Source organism: Elephas maximus, chromosome 5, assembly GCF_024166365.1.
Source record: "Elephas maximus indicus isolate mEleMax1 chromosome 5, mEleMax1 primary haplotype, whole genome shotgun sequence".
In the NCBI taxonomy this organism is placed as follows: Eukaryota; Metazoa; Chordata; class Mammalia; order Proboscidea; family Elephantidae; genus Elephas; species Elephas maximus.
Window position 1 is genome coordinate 123,147,051 of NC_064823.1, and position 20,751 is coordinate 123,167,801.

Sequence of the window (20,751 nt, forward strand, 5' to 3'; positions counted from 1 at the left end):
TAACTTTGTTAGTTAGAAGAGTTGCAAATATCTTCTCCCAGACTGAGGACTGTCATTTAATTCAAATTATGCTGTCTTTTGTCACACAGAAGTTTTAAATTCTAATGTGATTCAATCTTTTGCCTTACGGTTCAGGCTTTTCGTGTCTTAAAGAAATCACTCTGTACCATGATATCTGTTATGAATTAAATTGTGTCCCTCCAAAATATGTGTTGGAATCCTAATCCCTATACCTATGGGTATAATTCTGTTTGGAAATAGGGTTTTCTTTGTTATGTTAATTGAATCATATGTTAACTGGATCACACAAGGTAAATATGAGCCCAAGGGGCAGAAAGAGCCACATAAATCAGAGACTACATCAGCCTGAGACCAGAAGAACTAGACGGTGCCTGGCTACCACCAAGGACTGCCCTGACAGGGAGCAGAATCGTGGAATGTAGACCTCAAATTCTTGTAAAAAGACCAGACTTAATGGTCTGACTGAGACTGGAAAGACCCTGGGGGTCATGGTCCCTGGACCCACTGTTAGCCTAAGACTGGAACTATTCCTGAAGCCAACTCTCCAGACAGGGATCGGACTGGACTATAAGGCAGAAAATGATACTGGTGAGGAGTGAGCGTCTTTGCTCAAGTAGACATATGAGACGATGTGGGCAGCTCCCGCCTGGAGGCGAGATGAGAAGGCAGAGGGGCACAGAAGCTGGTTGAATGGACACGGGGAATATAGGGTGGAGAGGAAGAGTGTGCTGTCTCATTAGAGGCAGAGCAGCTAGGAGTACATAGCAAGGTGTGTATAAGTTTTTTGTATGACAGACTGACTTGATTTGTAAATTTTCACTTAAACAACAAATTAAAAAAAAAAAGAAAAGAATTCAAGGGTCTGAGAAGTCATCCTGCTTGGCAGCTAACAAGTTAACCTGCCTCTATCTCGTAGCTACAAGCAGAAGACACAAGACTGCTGAGTCAGAGGCGAAGAACTTTATTACTCACAGCACAACAGGCAGTATAAGCTTTATGTTCACCTCAGTTACCCTTGTCTGCCAAGTCCCATTGGTGGCGGGTGACCCAGAGGGGCTGAGATGAATGCTGTGCACATTGTGGAGAGGAATCCAAGCTTAGGAAACCCCAATATTTTAAAGGGAGGTGCTAGCAAACCTGCCTAACCTCTACTCCAGAGGGAGACATTATCTGTACTATCTTGGAGATCAAACAAATATGCCTTCTGCCCTGGAAGGAGACACTATCTCTATGTTCCATGCTGTACAAATGTCCTTGAAATGATAGTCCAGAAAAAAACTATCAGTGTCTCTGCACAAAAGACGTTCACAAATGCAAGAGACCAATGGAAATTGTCTCCTAACACTTCTTCAATATTATTCTGACTTTTTTGTCACTTTAATCTCCCTTTTCTGGGGTAGCACTATGTTTGGGGTAGTGCTATGCTTGGGGTAGTGCTATGTTTGGGGTTAGCACTATGTTTGGGGTAGCTCTATGTTTGGGGTTAGCACTATGTTTGGGGTAGCACTATGTTTGGGGTAGTACTATGTTGCTAGACATAAATTAAAACAGATCATTTTAAAATGTATTCTTTACAATAATGTGTAAACTGTCTTATAATTAGTAACACCAATTTTAGGTATGCAAAACAAGTAACAGTTAAAAAAACACAAAGCCAAAAAAAATTCATTAAAAAAAAAAGAAAAAAACAACAGCAGCAACAAAACAGTACAACCCCTAGGATCTTGCAAAGGCAAACAAACAGTACATCCCCTAGGATCTTGCAAAGGCAAAAAAAATGCTTTGTAACAACACGTCTACAATGTAGGGCACAAGGTACTCCCACAAATTAAAACAAAATAAAAACTCTACTGAAGATAAGTCACCCTGAAGACTAAGGTGCGCCTGACCCAAGCCATGGTATTTTCAATCACATCATACGCATGTGAAAGCTGGACAATGACTAAGGAAGACTGAAGAACCGTTGACGCCTTTGAATTGCGGTGTTGGCGAAGAATATTGAATATACCATGGACTGCCAAAAGAACGAACAAATCTGTTTTGGAAGAAGTGTGGCCAGAATGGTCCTCAGTGGCAAGGATGGTGAGACTGCGTCTTACATACTTTGGACATGTTGTCAGGAGGGATCAGTCCCTGGAGAAGGACATCATGCTTGGCAAAGTACAGGGTCAGCGGAAAAAAGGAAGACCCTCAATGAGGTGGATTGACACAGTGGCTGCAACAATGAGCTCGAGCATAACAATGATTGTAAGGATGGCGCAGGACCAGGCAGTGTTTTGTTCTGTTGTGCATAGGGTCACTATGAGTCGGAACCGACTCCACGGCACCTAACAACAACAACACTGAAGATAAAATCAAACAAATTCATAAACATTAGAAGCATGTACAGATGTGAAATGGGGCATGTACAATCACGTCATTCACTGCAGCATTGTTTGAAGCCGCCACAAATTAGAAACAATCTCAACATTCATCAATAGGGGACTGATTAAATAGATTACGTTACATGCATACATTGGAACACTATTCAGCCATTAAAAAGAATGAAATATGTTTTAGAGTATATTATACATTTCTGTATGAGTCAGATTTTGCTGCATTAACAAACAACTACAAAATCTCAGCGGTTTATAACATGGATTTCTCATACGTTCCATCTACAGGGAAGGAGGAGTCTCTGGGTGGTACAGTTAACATGCTCTGCTGCTACCTGAAAGGTTGGCAGTTTGAATCTACTCCGAGGCACCTCAGAAGAAAGGCCTGGTGATCTACTTCCAAAAAATCAGCCACTGAAAACCCTGTGGAGCACAGTTCTGTTCTGACATGGGGCCACCATAAGTTGGAATCAACTTGACGGTGACTGGGTTTTCTTTTTTTGGTAGAGAAGGACGGAGTGAAAAATTGCAAACATTAGAGCACGCGTTCATAATTTTTAAGCAAAAAAAGCAGAGGGCAGAACAGTGTCTACAGTAAGCTACCATTTGGGTAAAATAAATCAAGATAAAAGGATCCTTTATGTAATTACACAGGAGCTCTTCAAAAGGACACACCTGAAACTGATAACGTTGTTGCCTCAATGCGTAGGAGCTGGGTGGCTGGGAGTAACAGCAGACAAGGACTTTTCACTGCATGTCTTATTATACTTTTTGAATTTTGTCCAGTTTGAATATATTATCTAAACAGAAATTAAATTCCTTGCATTGTTTGGGTAGAGGCTAGAGATACTAACTTTAGACTTGATTAGGCAAGTTAAGAGTTTACATGTTAAGAGTTTAAGAGTGACCAAAAAGAACCAGAAATGGAATGTATAATTTCTAACAGGATCATATTTGCCAGTACAGGCGTAAGGATTTTGACACATATTTTGGGGGGGTGCAATTCCATTCATAACAGAAATGTTAGGAAATGTGTCTACTATCGCATAGTTATACTGTCTCAGGCAGTCTGGCTACAGAGCCCACAGTCTTAACCCCCATGGGTTTTTGTGGGCACAGCCTAGGAATGATTATTGATTTGTCTTTCTTTTTAAAGATTACTGTCGACATCTGGGAAATAAAGGCAGCAAAAAAAGATACTGGTTTTCTAAGAGATTGCTGTAAACACTAAACTGGTGTATTATGAAACATAGTCCATAAATCCAATTTGTTCATTTATTCAATGGTAGTAATACTTAACACTGTGAAATTTAAAAAGCGTTCTTACATATATAATCTCATGCCACCCTTTCAACAATGTGACATTTTACCTGTTAAAATGGCATTTGTACTAGAATGGGTGAAACCTGACATGTATACAATGTTATTCATTGCAATATTATACTAGTAAAAGATTGGAAACAAATTAAATGTTCACCTTGTAATTTTTTGTTTCCAACTGCCATTAAGTTGATTCTGACTCATGGTGTCCCCAGTGTGTGTCAGAGTAGAGCTGTGCCCCATGGGGTTTTCAATGGCTAATTGTTTTTAGAAATAGATCACCAAGCCTTTCTTCTGAGGCTAACATTGACCAAACCCGGTGTGACTTTCACAGACCGCTTCTAGCTTCTTTTCCTTTGTCTTACTTTGTGTGATGGATCCAGCCTGTTGCTTGCCACAGAAATGCATAATTCCAAGGGGCTTACTGAAGCAAATTTCATGGCAATCACATAATTTAACAGTTTTCTGAGCAGCAACCTTTCCACAGAAGTTACTAAATGTAGACTCTTTGTTCTAACCAAACATGAGATGTAGATCTCGAAAGAGATCAGCCTTCTCAAAAAGCCTCACAGGGCGGGGGTTCGGGGACCATGGTTTCAGGGGACATCTAAGTCAATTGGCATGATAAAATCTATTAAGAAAACATTCTGCATCCCACTTTGGACAGACACGTCTCGGGTCTTAAATGCTAGCAAGCAGCCATCTAAGATGCTTCAATTGGTCTCAACCTACCTGGAGCAAGGAAGAATGAAGAACACCAAAGACACAAGGTAATTATGAGCGTAAGAGACAGAAAGGGCCACATAAGCCAGAGACTACATCAGCCTGAGACCAGAAGAACTAGATGGTGCCTGGCCACAACTGAAGACTGCCCTGATGGGGAACACAACAGAGAACCCCTGAGAGAGCAGGAGAGCAGTGGGATGCAGACCTGAAATTCTCACAAAAAGACCAGACTTTATGGTCAGACTGGGACTAGAAGGACCCCAGAGGCCATGGTCCCCACACCTTCTGTTAGCCCAAAACAGGAACCATTTTCAAAGCCAACGCTTCAGACAGGAATTGGGCTGGTATATGGGATGGAAATTGATACTGGTGAAGAACGAGCTCCTTGGATCAATTAGACACATGAGACTATTTGGCATCTCCTGTCTGGAGGGGAGATGAGAGGGCATGCCCGAATGGACATGAGGAGAGAGAGTGGAAGGAAGGTCTGTGCTATCTCATTAGGGGAAGAGCAATAAGGAGTGTATAGCAAGGTGTATGTAAATTTTTGTATGAGAGACTGACTTAAGTTATAAACTTTCACTTAAAGCACAATAAAAATTAATTAAAAAAAAAAAAAGAATGGAAGAGATTCTACTGACTGCTATGACCAGGACCACAACAGTAGGCCATAGACAGAGTGGGAGAGAAATGTAGAACGAAATTCAAACTCATAAATAAGACCAGACTTATTGGGTCTGACAGAGACTGGTGGAACCCCTGAGACTATGGCCCTTAGGCACCCTTCAAAAGTGGAACTGAAATAATTCCCGGAGATCACGTTATACTATACAAGCAGCTGTAGCACTTAACTACTACACCACCAGGGTTTCCAGCTATATAATAGACAGGACTATAAAATGAACAGTAACACCAGTGAAGAATGTAGACCTCAGATCAACTATACGAGACCTAAAGGGTAGATTTGACCAAAAGCAAAATTTAGAAAGATGGGAGGGGCAGGAAAGCTGGGCGAATGGACAAGGGAAACCCAGGAAGGAAGGGGGAAGAACAGTGACACATTCAGGGGTTTGCAACCAATGTCATGAAACAAGCCGTGTATAAATTGCTGAACGGGAAATTTATTTGCTCTGTAAACTTTCACCTCAACAACAATAAAATGTTAAAAAAAAAAAAAAAAAAAAACAAGCCTCACAAACTTATCCCCATTTAAATTCCTTGGCGCCTTATCAGCAAAGATTGCGGTTTCAATTCAAGGTTGGACACCAGAGCACACAACGTGTGAAGAAAGACCGCCATGTTTCCTGACTTGTGTGCCCCTTTCTGTGGGAGGCCTGCCTCCTTCAGTCTTGCGGTATTCTGTGTGAGTGACACTTGATAGATGGACTCTGCCTCTCCTTTTCACTGTACCTCTTTGCCATCTACCTGATCAATCTTTTATTAAGCAAGGCAGACAAGGAGTGGGCCAGCTGGCCTCTGAAAATGAATCCAAGCACTTGAAAAACAACTAGGAACAGTGTGTATGATCATTAGTTTTAGTGTGAACTTGGCTAGGCTGTTAAAAAAAGAAAAAAAAAATACTATCTATTTAATCAAACACTAATCTTGGTGTTGCTGTGAAGGTATTTTTATAGATGCGGTTAACAGTTGACTTTACAATCAGTGCACCTTAATTTAAGGAGATTGCCCTTGATAAGGTGGGTGGGCCCCAGCCAATCAGCTGAAGGTCTTAAGAGCAAAAACTAAGGTTTCCTGGGGGCTGGGAGGGGGGACCCATTGCCGTAGAGTTGATTCCAACTCGGAGCTACCTTAAAGGGCAGCGTAGAACTGTCCCACAGGGTTTCCTGCAGTAGAAGGAATTCTGCCTCAAGACTATATCATCGACTCTTGTCTGAGTTCCAACCTGGTGGATTGCCCTACAGATTTCTGACTTGCCAGGGCCCACAATCACAGGAGCCAATTCCCTGAAATAAATCTCTTGATATACATTCATTTATAGAATACATTATAATAATATAAACATCATGTTTGTGTTTGGGGCCCTGGTGGCACAGTGGTTAAGTGTTTGGCTGCTAACCAAAAGGTCAGCAGTTCAAATACACCAGCCATTCCTTGGAAACCCTACTGTTTTATATGATATATGTAATACCAAAAAAACAAACCCGTGGCTATCAAATCGACTATAGGACAGAATAGAACTACCCCAGAGGGTTTCCAAGGCTGTAATTTTAATGGAAGCAAATTACCACATCTTTCTCCTGTGAAGTGGTTGGTGGGTTTGAATCACTGACCTTTTGATTAGCAGCCAAATGCCTAATCCCTTTGCCACCAGGGCGCCTTGTGTAATACATATTACATATTATATATTGTTGTTATTGTTGTTAGGGGCCCTCGAGTCAGCTCTGACTTATAGTGACCTTAAATATAACAAAACAAAATGTTGCCGAGTCCCATGCATTCTCACAATCAGTGTTTGAGCCCATTGTTGCACCCATGGTGTCAATACATCTTACTGAGGGTCTCCCTCTTTTTTGATGATCCTCTACTTTACCAAGCATGATGTCTTTTTCCAGCGATTGCTCTCTCCTGATGACATGTCCAAAGTAAGTGAGTTGAAGTCTCACCATCTTTGCCTCTAAGGAATATTCTGGCTGTACTTCCTCTATGACAGATTTGTTGGTTCCTCCGGCAATCCATGGTATATTCAATATTCTTCACCAACACCACAATTTGAAAGTATCAGTTCTTCTTTGGTCTTCCTTTTACATTATCCAGTTTTCACATGCATATGAAACGACTAAAATACCATGGCTTGGGTCAGATACACTTTTGTCATCAAAGTGACATGCTTTCTTTTTAACACTTTAAAGAGGTCTTTTGCAGCAGATTTACCCAATGCAATATGTCATTTGATTTCTTGATTGCTGTTTCTATGGGCATTGATTATTGATCCAAGAAGAATGAAATCCTTGACAACTTCAATGCCTTCACAATTTGACATAACGTTTACTGGTCCAGTTGTCAAAATTTTTTGTTTTCTTTATGTTCAGGTATAATCCAAACTGAAGGCTCTAGTCTTTGATCGTCATCAGCAACTGCTTCAAGTAATCTTCACTTTCAGGAAGCAAGGTTGTGTCATTTGCATATTACAAGTTGTTGAGGAGTCCTCCTCCAAAACTGATGCCCCATTCTTCTTCATATAGTCTAGCCTCTCGGATTATTTGTTCAGCATACGGATTGAATAAGTAAGGTGAAAGAATGCAACCCTGCCACACATCTTTTTCAGTTTTAAACTATGCAGTATCCCCTTGTTCTGTTCAAACAATTGCCTCTCAATCTATGCACAGGTTATGCATGAGCAGAGTTAAATATTTGGGAATTCCCATTTTTTACAATGTTATTCATAACATGTTATGATCCATGCAGTTACAGGTAATATATTTTTTCTTTTTTGTACTTTAGATGAAGGTTTACAGAACAAGCTAGCTTCCTGTTAAACAGTTAAAACACATTGTTGAACACTAATGAACAAAGACCAGACGGTTGGGGAATGACATCAAGGATATCATATGTGAAGAAAGCAAGAGGTCATTAAAAAGACAGGGGAGAAAGAAAAGACCTAAACGGATGTCAGAAGAGGCTCTAAAACTTGCTCTTGAATGTTGAGTAGCTAAAGCAAAAAGAAAAAATGATGAAGTAAAAAAGCTGACCAGAAGATTGCAAAGGACGGCTCAAGAAGACGAAGTCAAGTATCATGATGACATGTGCAAACACCTGGAGAGTGAAAACCAAAGGGAAGGACACGCTCAGCATTTCTCAAGCTCAAAGAACCGAAGAAAAAATTCAAACCTCCTGTTGCAATACTGAAGGATTCTACGGGGAAAATATTAAACAACACAGGAAGCATTAAAAGCAGATGGAAGGAGTACACAGAGTCACCATACCTAAAAGAATCGGTTGATGTTCAACCATTTCAGGAGGTCACATATGATCAGGAACTGATGGTACTGAAGGAAGAAGTCCAAGCTGCACTGAAAAGAAAAGGAATTGGGAAAAAACAAGACTCCAAGAATTGACAGAATACCAACTGAGATGTTTCAACAAATGGATGCAGCACTGGAAGTACTCATTCGTCTGTGCCAAGAAACTTGGAAGACAGCTACCTGACCAACTGACTGGAAGAGACCCATATTTATGTCTATTCCCAAGAAAGGCAATTAACCCAATGTGGAAATTATCCAACAATATCATTAATATCACATGCATGCAAAATCTTGCTGAAGATCATTCAGAATTAGCTGCAGCAGTATATTGACAGGGAACTGCCAAAAATTCAAGCCAGATTTAGAAAAGGACATGGAACCAGGGATATTATGGCTGATGTCAGATGGATCCTGGCTGAAAGCAGAAAATACCAGAAAGACATATTTACCTGTGTTTTATTGACTATGCAAAGGCATTTGACTGTGGATCATAACAAAGTAGGGATAACGTTGTGGAGAATGGGAATTCCAGAACACTAAATTGTGCTCATGAGGAATCTGTACATGGGTCAAGAGGCAGGTGTTCAAACAGAACAAGAGGATACTGCATGGTTTAAAGTCAGGAAAGGTGTGTGTCAGGGTTGTATTCTTCCACCATACTTTTTCAATCTGTATGCTGAGCAAATAATCTGAGAAGCTAGACTCTGTGAGGAAGAACAGGGCATCGGGATTGAAGGAAGACTCATTAACAACCTGCGTTATGCAGACGACACAACCTTTCTTGCGGAAAGTGAAGAAGACTTGAATCACTTACTGATGAAGATCAAAGACCACAGCCTTCAGTATGGATTACACCTCAACATAAAGAAAATAAAAATCCTCACAACTGGACCAATAAGCAACATCATGAAAAACAGAGAAAAGATTGAGGTTGGCAAGGATTTCATTTTACTTGGATCCACAGTCAACACCCACGGTAGCAGCAGTCAAGAAATCAAAAGGCGCATTACATCGGGCAAATGTGCTGCAAAAGACCTCTTTAAAGTGTTGAAAAGCAAAGACGTCACCTTGAGGACTAAGGTGTGCCTCACCCAAGCCTTGGTGTTTTCAATTGCCTCATATGCATGCGAAAGCTGGACAATGAATAAAGAAGATGGAAGAATAGACACCTTTGAATTGTGGTGTTGGTGAAGAATATAGAATATATCATGGACTGCCAAAAGAACAAATCTGTTTTAGAAGTACAACCAGAATGTTCCTTAAAGGAATGGCAAGACTATGTCTTACATACTTTGGGCATGTTATTTGAACAGATCAGTCCCTGGAGAAGGACATCATGCTTGGTAAAGGAAAGGGTCGGCAAAAAAGAGGAAGACCCTCAATGAAGTGGACTGACACAGTGGCTGCAACAATGGGCTCAAGCATGGCAACGACTGTGAGAATGGCACAGGACCAGGTAGTGTTTTGTTCTGCAACAGACTCGACCACACCTAACACCACCGCATACTATTTTATGACATTGGTTAACAACCCCACGGCATGTCAACACTCTCCCTTCTCAACCTTTGGTTCCCTATTACCAGCTTTCCTGTCCTCTCCTGCCTTCTAGTCCTTGTCCTTGTGCTGTGGCCCTTCAGTCTCATTTTGTTTTATGGGCCCGTCTAATCTTTGATTGGATGTCTCTCAGGAGTGACTTCATTACTGAGCTAAAAGGGTGTCCAGGGACCATACTCTTAGCATTTCTCCAGTGTCTGTCAGGCCAGTAAATCTGGCCTTTTTTTGTGAGTTAGAATTTTGTTCTACATTTTTCTCCAGCTCTGTCCAGGGCCCTCTAACGTGATCCCTGTCAGAGCAGTCGATGATGGTTGCCAGACATTATCTACTTGTACTGGATTCAGTCTGGTGGAGGCCATGGTAGCTGTGGTCCATTAGTCCTTTGGACTAATCTTCCCTTTGTATCTTTAGTTTTCCTCATTCTCTCTTGCTCCAGAAGGGTGAGACCAGTGGAGTACCCTAGATTGCCACTCATAGGATTTTAAGACCCCAGATGCTCTCACCAAAGTAGAATGTAGAACATTTTCTTTATAAACTATGTTATGCCAGTTGAGCTGGATGTTCCCTGAGACCACGATCCCCGCAGCTCTCAGCCCAGTAACTTGGTCCCTCAAGGAGTTTGGATGCGTCTATGCAGCATCCATGACCTTGCCTTGTATAGTTGTGCTGGCTTCCCCAGTATTGTGTACTGTCTTGCCCTTCACCAAAGTCACCACTTACCTATTGTCTATTTAGTGTTTTTCCGCCCCCACCCCTCCCCTCCCTCATAATCATCAAAGATCGTTTCTTTTTGTATGTAAACCTTTTCGTGAATTTTTACAATAGTGGACTCATACAATATTTGTCCTTTTGTGATTGACTTATTTCACTCAGCATAATGCCCTCCAGATTTATCCATGTTGTGAGAGGTTTCGCAGATTCATCATTGTTCTTTATCTTTGTATAGTACTCCCTTGTGTGTATATGGCATAGTTTGTTTATCCATTCATCTGTTGATGGGCATCTAGGTCGTTTCCATCTTCTTACTATTATGAACAACACTGCAATGAACATAGGTGTGCATATGTCTTTCAAGTGATGGCTCTTATTTCTTTAGGATATATTGCTAGGAGTGGGATTGCTGGATCATAATGGTATTTCTTTTTCTAGCTTTCTAAGGAAGCACCATATTGTTTTCCAAAACAGAAAACATTTTGCATTCCCACCAGCAGTGCATAAGAGTTCCAATCTCTCCACAGCCTCTCCAACATATGTTATTTTCTGTTTTTTGGATCCGTGCCCATAATGCTGGGGTGAGATGGTATCTCATTGGGGTTTTGATTTGCCTTTCTCTAAAGGCTAGTGATTGTGAGCATTTCCTCATGTGTCTGTTAGCTACTTGAATGTCTTCTTTGGTGAAGTGTCTGTTCATTTCCTTTGCCCATTTTTTAATTGGATTATTTGTCTTTTTGTTGTAGAAGTGTTGGATTTTCTTACAGATTTTAGAGACTAGACCTTCTTTGGATCTGGAATAGCCTAAATTTTATTCCCAGTCTGTAAAGTAGATTCTCTTTTTACTCTTTTGGTGAAGTCTTTTGATGAAAGTGCTTAATTTTTAGAAGATCCCAGTTACCTATCTTCTGAAATTTGCATGTTGTTAGTTATGATTTGTATCCTGTTAATGGCATGTATTAGGGCCTCTAGAGTTGATCCTATTTTTTCTTCTATGATCTTTATAGGTTTTATATTTAGGTCTTTGATACATTTTAGTTTTTCGCGTATGGTGTGAAGTATGGGTACTGTTTCATTTTTTTGCAGATGGACATCCAGTTTTGCCAGCATACTTATTAAAAAGACTGTCTTTTCCCCATTTGATGGACTTCGGACCCTTGTCAAGGGTCAGGTGACCATAGGTGGATGGATTTACATTTGGGTTCTCAATTCTGTTCCATTGGTCAATGTATCTGTTGTTGTACCAGTACCAGGCTGTTTTGACTACCATAGCTGTATGGTAGGTTCTGAGGTCAGGTAATGTCCTCCTACGTTATTCTTCTTCTTCAGTAGTGCTTTACTTATCCAAGGCCTCTTCTCTTTCCATATAAATTTAATGATTAGTTTTTCCATCTCTTTAAATGTTGTTGTTGGTATTTGGATCAGGATTGCATTGTATTTGTAAATTGCTTTGTGTTGAATTTTCATTTTCACAATGTTGAGTCTACCTATCCATGAGCATGGTATATTCTTCCATTTATGTAGATCTCTTGGTTTCTTGCAGTAGTATTTTTGTGTAGTTTTCTTTCTATAGGTTGATAATATATTATTATATGTTGTTGTTGTTTTCTAGTCAATTCCAAATCATGGTGAGCCCATGTATGCAGAGTAGAACTGCTCCACAGGGTTTTCAAGGCTGACTTCCAGAAGCAAATTTCCAGACCTGTCTTTCAAGATGCCTGTGTGTGGATTCAATCTGCCAACCTTTTGGCTAGTATCCACTTAACCATTTGTACCACCAGGGACTCTTATTGGTGTATATGTATGTGTGTGTGTTATTGTTAATTGCCATTGAGTTGATTCTGATTTGTGGCAACCCCATGCGTGCAGAGTAGAACTGCCTTCCACAGGGTTTTCAGATCACCAGGCTTTTCTTCCTAGGTGACTCTGGGTGAATTTGAACTGCCAACCTTTTGATTAGTAGCCTGCCCTATACTTATGACAATTAGAGCCAGGAGCACAAAGAAGCTTGCAAAGGGTAGAGAACCAATGGTTACTCCCTTAGATAATGAACCGCCTTAGGGTCCAGAAGGGAAAAATTGAAGCCTGCTGGGCCAGCACAGGTGATAATTAGCCCAAGTCTCCACCTAAAGTTTACTCTTATTAAACCACACAAACACTTTTCAGATGTGGAGCTACAGTTTACTTTTGCTGCCTAAATACAGATTTTTTAAGTGATCTCTCTCCAGTTACAGGGAAGAAGTTCTGAACAATGTATTTTAAGGACATAATCAGGCTCTGTCATCTCTGTAACCTGCAACCCTAACTTCCTTTGGAAATTGCACAATGCTATTTTGAAATGGTTTCAAAAGCCATTTAGACCTGGAGCTAGCTCTCTGTATGCCTAACTCCATTGTGCACCAGGGTTGGGGCAAACACCAATGTGGCTTTATCTAGGCTTGAGTGGGAGGTGGCCGGCAGCTGGTTTCTCAAATTCTATGTTCAAGGACCTATACAAGCGAGCCAGGTGGGAAGACTTTCTAACACTGTTCTTCATGTCAGCCATGCCCTTATGTCTGAGGGCCTCACCTCTCTGAACTGTTTCTTTCTCCTCCAGTCAATCTAAGTAGTCATTGTGTAGGCTGAACTGGGGCCTCCCAAAAGACATGCTGTCATCCTAACCCCAGGTACCTGTGAATGTGACCTTACTTGGAAAGAGAGTCTTTGCAGATGTAATGAAGTTAAGATAAGGACATACTGGACTAGGATGAGTCCTAAATCCAATGACTCATGGCTTTTTAAGGAGAAGGGGATTTGGAGACAGATACACGAGGGAGACATAGAGGAGCTATATGAAAATGGAGGCAGAAATTGGGAGTGATGCAGGTACAAACCAAGGATTGTGAGCAAACCCAGAAGCTAGGCAGTGACAAGGAAGGATTCTCCTGTAGACCCTTTGGCGGGAGCATGGCCTTGCTGACACCTTGATTTTGGACTTTCTGGTCTCCAGAACTGTGAGAATAAATTCGTTGTTTGAAGCCACCCAGTTTGTCATATTTTTTTTAAGACATCCGTAGGAAACCAATACAGTCATCATGCTTGGCTTAAATGGAGAAGTCCATAGAGGAGGAAGTGAGGTTATTTTAAACTTTGACTTTCATCTGCCTAACAATGTGACATCTTGTTTTAAATGGTTGAGTTACTTTACACAAATATACAAGAATGGAACAAAGGAACACTGCAGGAAAGTAACATGCAAATAGCCTCCCAGAGTCACATTGTTTTAAACAAAAATAGAATTTCTGTTGAACTTGATAGTCTTAAAGAACAGACAAGTCCAAAAGAGGGCATTACAGAATCGTTTGACCACATTCAAATACTTCACTATATGCAGTTTGAGATATTGCAGTTCCATGTGTTCATGTGTATCTCCTCTGCCAGGTGAGTTGGAGATCAGGACTCCCTGCGCATTACCAGTACCCAGAAAAGTGTCTCTCACAGCAGGATTCAAATATGATGCAGTGAGCATATGCATGAATGTACAAATAGCTCTCAGGATGTGGTCTTTTACAATGTGGAAATTATAAATATGATTAAGATGCCATCCTTTCAAAAATCCCTTCAAAGTAGGATACATATTTGTTCTGTCACTTAAAGCATTTCTTTTTAAAACCACATGAGCTTCCAATGTCAAGGAAATAGCAATATTTTCCCTTAATGGCAGGATGATTGAGGTAAATTGATGAGATAAATAAATGGAAGGTAGTTTCACTGTTTCTTCAAGGAAAGGCATAGCTGTTATTTCACAGACAGACCACAAGGAAAAAAATGAAGCAGTTAGCCAGCATTTCCTCCTCCAAGTCATTCTCTCAGACTTATGCCAGGACCAGTTCTTTCTGGGCACCAAAAGAAAATGGGCTGCAGCCTCTACTCTCTCATCAGATGGTCTTCTCCAAGCTGGTCTGGCTACTTGAATGCAGAGCAGGCTGCTGGGACAGTGCTCAGTCCTGACCACAGGCCAGTGATCACTGCCTTCCTCCGGTGGAAAGCATTTTCATGGCTTCTGCACGCCACGTGGTTTTGCTTTGCTTGTTTCCAGTATCAGCACACATCCCCTTCTAGGACCATGCAAGGTAGGATATGAACAAAAAAGGTTTTTTTTTTTGTTTTTCTTTGGTACAAAGTTTTTTTTTTTTTTTTTTTGGTGGCACAATGGTTAAGTGCTCAGCTGCTAACTTAAAAGTTGGTGGTTCTAACCCACCAGCCGCTCTGCTGGAGAAAGATGGGGCAGTCTGCTTCCATAAAGATTCACAGCCTCGGAACCTTATGGAGGAGTTATACTCTGTCTCACAGGTTTGCTATGAGTTGGAATCGACTTGATGGCAGCGGGTTTGGTTTTTCTGGACCTCGGATGTTAGGTCTTGTACGAGGGCTAGCTGCTAATTCTTCCAGAGAACTGCCAATGATTTACCGATGCTGACAGTTGCCCTTACAAAGCACTTAGTACAACCTCTTCACTTTAAAAAAGACAAAATTGAGACTTTAAGAGGTTAAATGACTTGACCAAAGCCACAGAGCTGGTTCATAGCATAACAAAATAAGAACCCAGAGGCCTTGTGTTGCGAGCTTTATGTACCACACAATCCATAGTAACAGGAGAAAGTCAAAGAATACTTAATGAGCATCCATGGGGTGCTATTTCTCAGAAATATGTAAAAGAAATTAGAGAAAGGAGGATCCCCTCTAAATCACCTTCATACGTGAATGGCATGGGAGTGGGTCAGTCAGTCCTAAAGTTTCTGTCTGGGAACTGTTTCCACCATTTCCCCTTAACCCTCTGCCTTCCCTTCCCAGCACATCTACACTTCTGTTAATGCCGTGCTCTCTCCTGGAAGACTGTATCCTCAATCTTGGGCTGCTCCTCATGCTAGCAGATGAAGCAGCTCACTCACCACCTCTTCTATGAGGCCTTGGTGGGGCAGAATGAATCTCTCTTCTACTTCTGAATTCTGAGTAATCTGCAAATAACTCTACTATAGAGTGTGTATGTATTGTAGCTACTAGGCGGTACAAATGGCTTGCACTTGACTGCTAACTTGAAGGTCGGCAGTTTGAACTTACCCAGCGGTACCTAGAGAGATAGGCCTGCCTACAGGCTTCAAAAAAGATGACAGCCAAGACAGCCCTACGGAGCGCAGATTTACTCTGTAACACATGGGGCTGCCACGAGTCTGAATCGATTTGATGACAACTAATGGCATTAACCCTCCAACTAGGCTATGAGCTTCATCACAGCACAATTGGGTTTTAATCATTTTTGTATATTCAGAAACAAATTCTGTTACGGGTACAAGATACCAAAACCAAACCCACTGCCATGGAGTTGATTCTGACTCATGGCGACCCTATAGGACAGAGTAGAACTGCCCCACAGGGTTTCCAAGGAGCAGTTGGTGAATTTGAACCACTGACCTTTTAGTTAGCAGCCAAGCTCTTAACTACTGCACCACCACAAAAAAATGGTCAAAAAATGTGTTTGTAGAGATGATGCAAATCTGAAGTTTCTTTTTCTAGAGTATGGTTTGAGACTATGAACACTGTAGAACAAAACAAAGATGGCTTCCAGAATGAAGAGGCTGACAGAATATATTGAATACTGTAGATCTGGTTCTGGTAGGACACAAGCTATGTATCACAAAGGTTTAAAAACACTGATTCCCTTTACTTTAGAAAAATCATTGTCAACAGTATTATACTTTTTCATTGCCCTGAAACTGTTAATAACCATTTAGACTGACAATAATAATAATAGGCAGTCATTTGCTGTAAATAATTTGAATCCAAGTTCAAAATAGAAAATAACATAAAACATACAAATAAAGAATAGTTTGGTCCTAGCTCATGGGTGCTCAAGTGCAGTCACTTTGGAAGGTTGCAAGACCATCAATTAAGAGACGAGTTGAAGGCAGAGATTAACTAACAAGCTTGGAAAAGGAAATCTATTATAATAAAGTCTGGTGTTAGATTTTGATCACACCTGAGTAAAGCAGAAATCAAGGTCAGATGAATAGTTAACGGTCATAGTCACTGCTGTCTCAGAATTATGTGAAATTGTATTAAATAATAAAAAAGGGACAGTAAATTCCGTTTTAAGTTTTAAATAACCAACTGTCTAGTTTTCAAGATTTAGAGAGAAATGGATTTTAATGGAACTAAACAAAGATGGTTAAGCTGTTTTTTCCTGGCACATACACAAGGTTTAAAAACAAAAACCACTGCCACCAAAGTTAATTCCGACTCATAGCGACCCTACAGGACAGAGTAAAACTGCCCCATGGGGTTTCTAAGGAGCAGCTGGTAGATTCAAATTGCCCACTTTTTGGTTAGCAGCCGAGCTCTTAACCACTACGCCACCAGGGTTTCCTTAATTGTGTTACTAGTATTAAAAAGTTTTAGGTCAAAAAAACTTTTTAAAGCATTTTTTGTGAATTGTATGTTCCCTAAACGTGAACACAACATTTGATCTGTTTGTTTATTTTACTTTATAAGCAATGATAAAAATGTAAATACATATATACCTAAAACGCTGTTCTCCTACAAGCACAGACTTTAGTAATTATATAAGCTCTCCGGCCATTTTAGTTATACATAAAAAGAATTACAGAGAAGATATACATTTATTACTTATGTAAACTAAGGCATGTTAATTACAATACTATTTTCGAAGGTTATTTTTAAAAGCTTCATTTAAAAAAATTTTTAAATTTGGATACTACGCAGGTTCAATCTTTTTTTTTTTTAATTTAAATGCTAAATACCTTTATTTTTTTTTTCCCCAAAATTTTATTTATTTTGTTGTTGTTGTTGAGAATATGCCCGGTTCAACCTTTCAGTAGGAATGCTGGTTTGTTAGGTTTGGCCATTTTTTCTTTATCCACCTTAAAAAACAAGGAATGTCAGTTTAATTAAAAAAATATAAATACTTGTAGTGATACTTTAAATTATTAGCCCTTAAAAACATTGCTTAACAAATCAAGTTTAGCATAATTTTAGGCAAATTTAATTTCACCTAAGGCTGGAATGTTTTACTCTGCCTTTGGCTTCAGGTTATACTTTTGTGGCTGGAAAAAATATTCTTCAATAGCACTGACTAGTTCATTCAGTTCCTTCTTCAGCTGCTCGGGATCACTGAAAAATAAAGAAAAAAAATCCAGTTTAATGGGTTATTTCAAAGCATATTTTAATTAACTCTGCACATTGATTAAAGAACATTGAAAGTTAACCTTAAGAGCAGGGTTAAATCAGACAAAGTAAAACCCTAATGACCTAAGCGTGGGAACGCATCTGTTGAATTAGACAAAACCCTCATGAGACAATATGCCTGATTTTCCCCAAAGGTTTTCCAAGGTTTTTATTATAAAAAAAAAATCATCCCTTTGCTCTTCTCATAAGAATTTTTAAGAAACACAATTTTTGGCCTCGTATATCTAAAAGATCTCCAATGGTTGTACCTAACAGTACAGAGAAAACTTTCATGGCTCCACTTGTCATTAAATCCTGCTGGACTTTTAAAAACAAGACATCTCTGTTGAGTTCTCAGTCTCCAGGGGTAGGAATGCGTGCCATCAAACTACGGGAAAGCAAAGCTGCAACCTTGTCTGTAAAATTTTCTTAGAATAGATAGAGGTGAGGCGCTGCCTACTGGGACTGTGCAGTCACAAACCTGAGCTCAGACCCAGCGGGTTTTATCTTTATCCTTCTACCTCCAGGACTAAAGGGTCATAACTAAAGTAGAAACAATACCCTAAGGAGACAGGACAGGGGCATTGGTGGTTCAGTGGTAGAAGTCTCGCCTTCCACGTAGAAAACCTGGTTTCGATTCCTGACAAAGTCATCTCACGCTCAGCTCCCACCCATCTGTCAGTGGTAGACTGTGTGTTGCTATGACATTGAACAGGTTACAGCAGAGCTTCCAGACTAAGGTGGACTAGGAAAAGTGGGCTGGCGATCTATTTCTGACAATCAGCCAATGAAAACTCCAGGGATCACAACAGTCTGATCCCAACCCATCATGGGGATGGTGCAGGACGGTGCTGTGTCTCACTGAACACAGAGTTGGTAAGAAATCAAGTTTTCAAGCCCAAGGAGAACATTTACATGCAAACAATTGGAAGGTAAATATTAGGAAAAACTGACTTGTAATTAAACAGTCTCCCAGCAGCTTATGTAAGAGTCAGGCTACTGTTGTTGTTGCCTGCTGTTGAATTCGGACTCACAGGGACTCTGTGTACAATAGAACAAGACACTGCCCGATCCTGCACCATCCTCACAGTCGTTGCTACGGCTTTAGTCCATCATTGTGGCCACTGTGTCGGGCCACATCATTGAGGGTCTTCTTCTCTTTCACTCTATTTTTTTTTTTTTTGGTTGTACATAAGTAGCCTCAGCAGCTACTCTTTTTATTCTTGGCCATTGTTGTGAACATATCTATCACATGGCTTTTGGCGAGTCAGCTTTTCACAGGTATACAATTTACTGACAGCAATTACAATAATCAGCTCTGCAAACCTACCCTTAATCAATGTGATTTTTCCATCACTGTTAACCCCCCTTTCCTCCATCACTGCTAACCCCCCTTTCCTCCATCACTGCTAACCCCCCTTTCCTCCATCACTGCTAACCCCCCTTTCCTCCATCACTGCTAACCCCCCTTTTCTCCCTCCCCCCCACCCCAGTAACCACTAATAAACTTTGGTCTCTATGCATTTGCTTTTTCTTGTCTTTTTATATAAGTGAGGTCATACAATATTCATCCTTTTGTGATTGGCTTATTTTACTCAACATAATGTCTTTAAGCTCCATCCATACTGTAGTATTTATCAAGATTTCATTTCTTCATTATTCCTAACTGGTACATACACTGCATAATATGTACCACATTTTGTTTATTCATTCATCTGTTGATGGGCATTTAGGTTGTTTCCACCTTTTGGCTATTGTGAATAGTGCTGCAATGAACAGTGGTATACAAGTCTCTTTTTGAGTCTCTGCTTTCAAGTCTTTTGGGTATATACTAGGAGTGGAATTGCTGGGCCATATGGTATTTCTATTTTTAGTTTTTTGAGGAATTGCCACACTGTTTTCTACAACAGCTGTACCATTTTGCATTCTCACAGCAATGGGTAAGGGTTCTAATTTCCCCACATCCTTGCCAACATTTGTTATTTTCTGTTTTTTAAAATCTTTGCCATTCTAGTGAGAGTGCAATGGTATCTCATTGTGGTTTTGATTTGCATCCCTCTGATGGCTAATGACACTGAACATCTTTTTATGTGATCAGTGGCCATTTGAATGTCCTCTTTGGTGAAATGCCTATTTAAGTCCTTCACCCATTTTATGGTTCTTTCACTGACTCTTTACCAAGCATGATGTCTTCCTCCAGGGTCCCTCCTGATAACCTGTCCAATAAGTCTCTACCATCCTCACTTCTAAGAAGCATTCTAGCTGTACTTCTTCCAAAACAAATTTGTTGGTTCTTCTAGCAGTCCATGGTATATTCAATATTCTTTGCCAACACCATAATTCAAAGGCATCAGTTCTTTGGTGTTCCTTATTCATTGTCCAGCTTTCACATGCATATGAGGTGACTGAAAATACCAGGGCTTGGGTCAAGTGCACCTTAGTCCTTAAAGTGACATCTTTGCTTTTTAAGACTTTTACGAGGTCTTTCACAGCAGATTTGCCCAATGCAATACATCATTTGATTTCCTGACTGCTGCTTCCACGGGCTTTGATTGTAAGTGATGAACTGGGCTATCTGGCTGAGGAGATTTCTAAGCAAGATCTTAAAGGGATTGTGGGGCTTCTCCTTGCCACTTTCAGTAAAATGTGAGGAAAGAGATGGACTTAAAAATGAACTGTGCCAAAAGAAAACCAAACTTAAAGACTTGGAAAATTCTGTCGTATAAACTAAGGACATGTGTCCTAGAATGTTTACCAAGGATGTGGCTGCACCATTTTTTGTTAAAGAGATTACACCTGTGACTGATGGACTTCACCAACTACCACAGCAGAAAACCCAT

At 40.3% G+C, this 20,751-nt stretch overlaps 1 protein-coding gene across 1 annotated transcript in view; it reads right to left on the reverse strand.

Moving 5' to 3' along the window:
• Nucleotides 1-946: 946 nt before the first annotated feature.
• Nucleotides 947-20,751, reverse strand: part of PGM2 (phosphoglucomutase 2) — a 59,460-nt gene continuing 39,655 nt past the window's right edge. Inside the window, exons 14-15 of the mRNA XM_049886367.1 lie at nt 17,739-17,857; nt 947-17,607 (exon numbers count right to left, since the gene is read on the reverse strand). Of these exons, the coding sequence (XP_049742324.1) occupies nt 17,755-17,857 (103 nt within the window). The 3' untranslated portion in view covers nt 947-17,607; nt 17,739-17,754. The remainder of the gene's footprint in view (nt 17,608-17,738; nt 17,858-20,751) is intronic.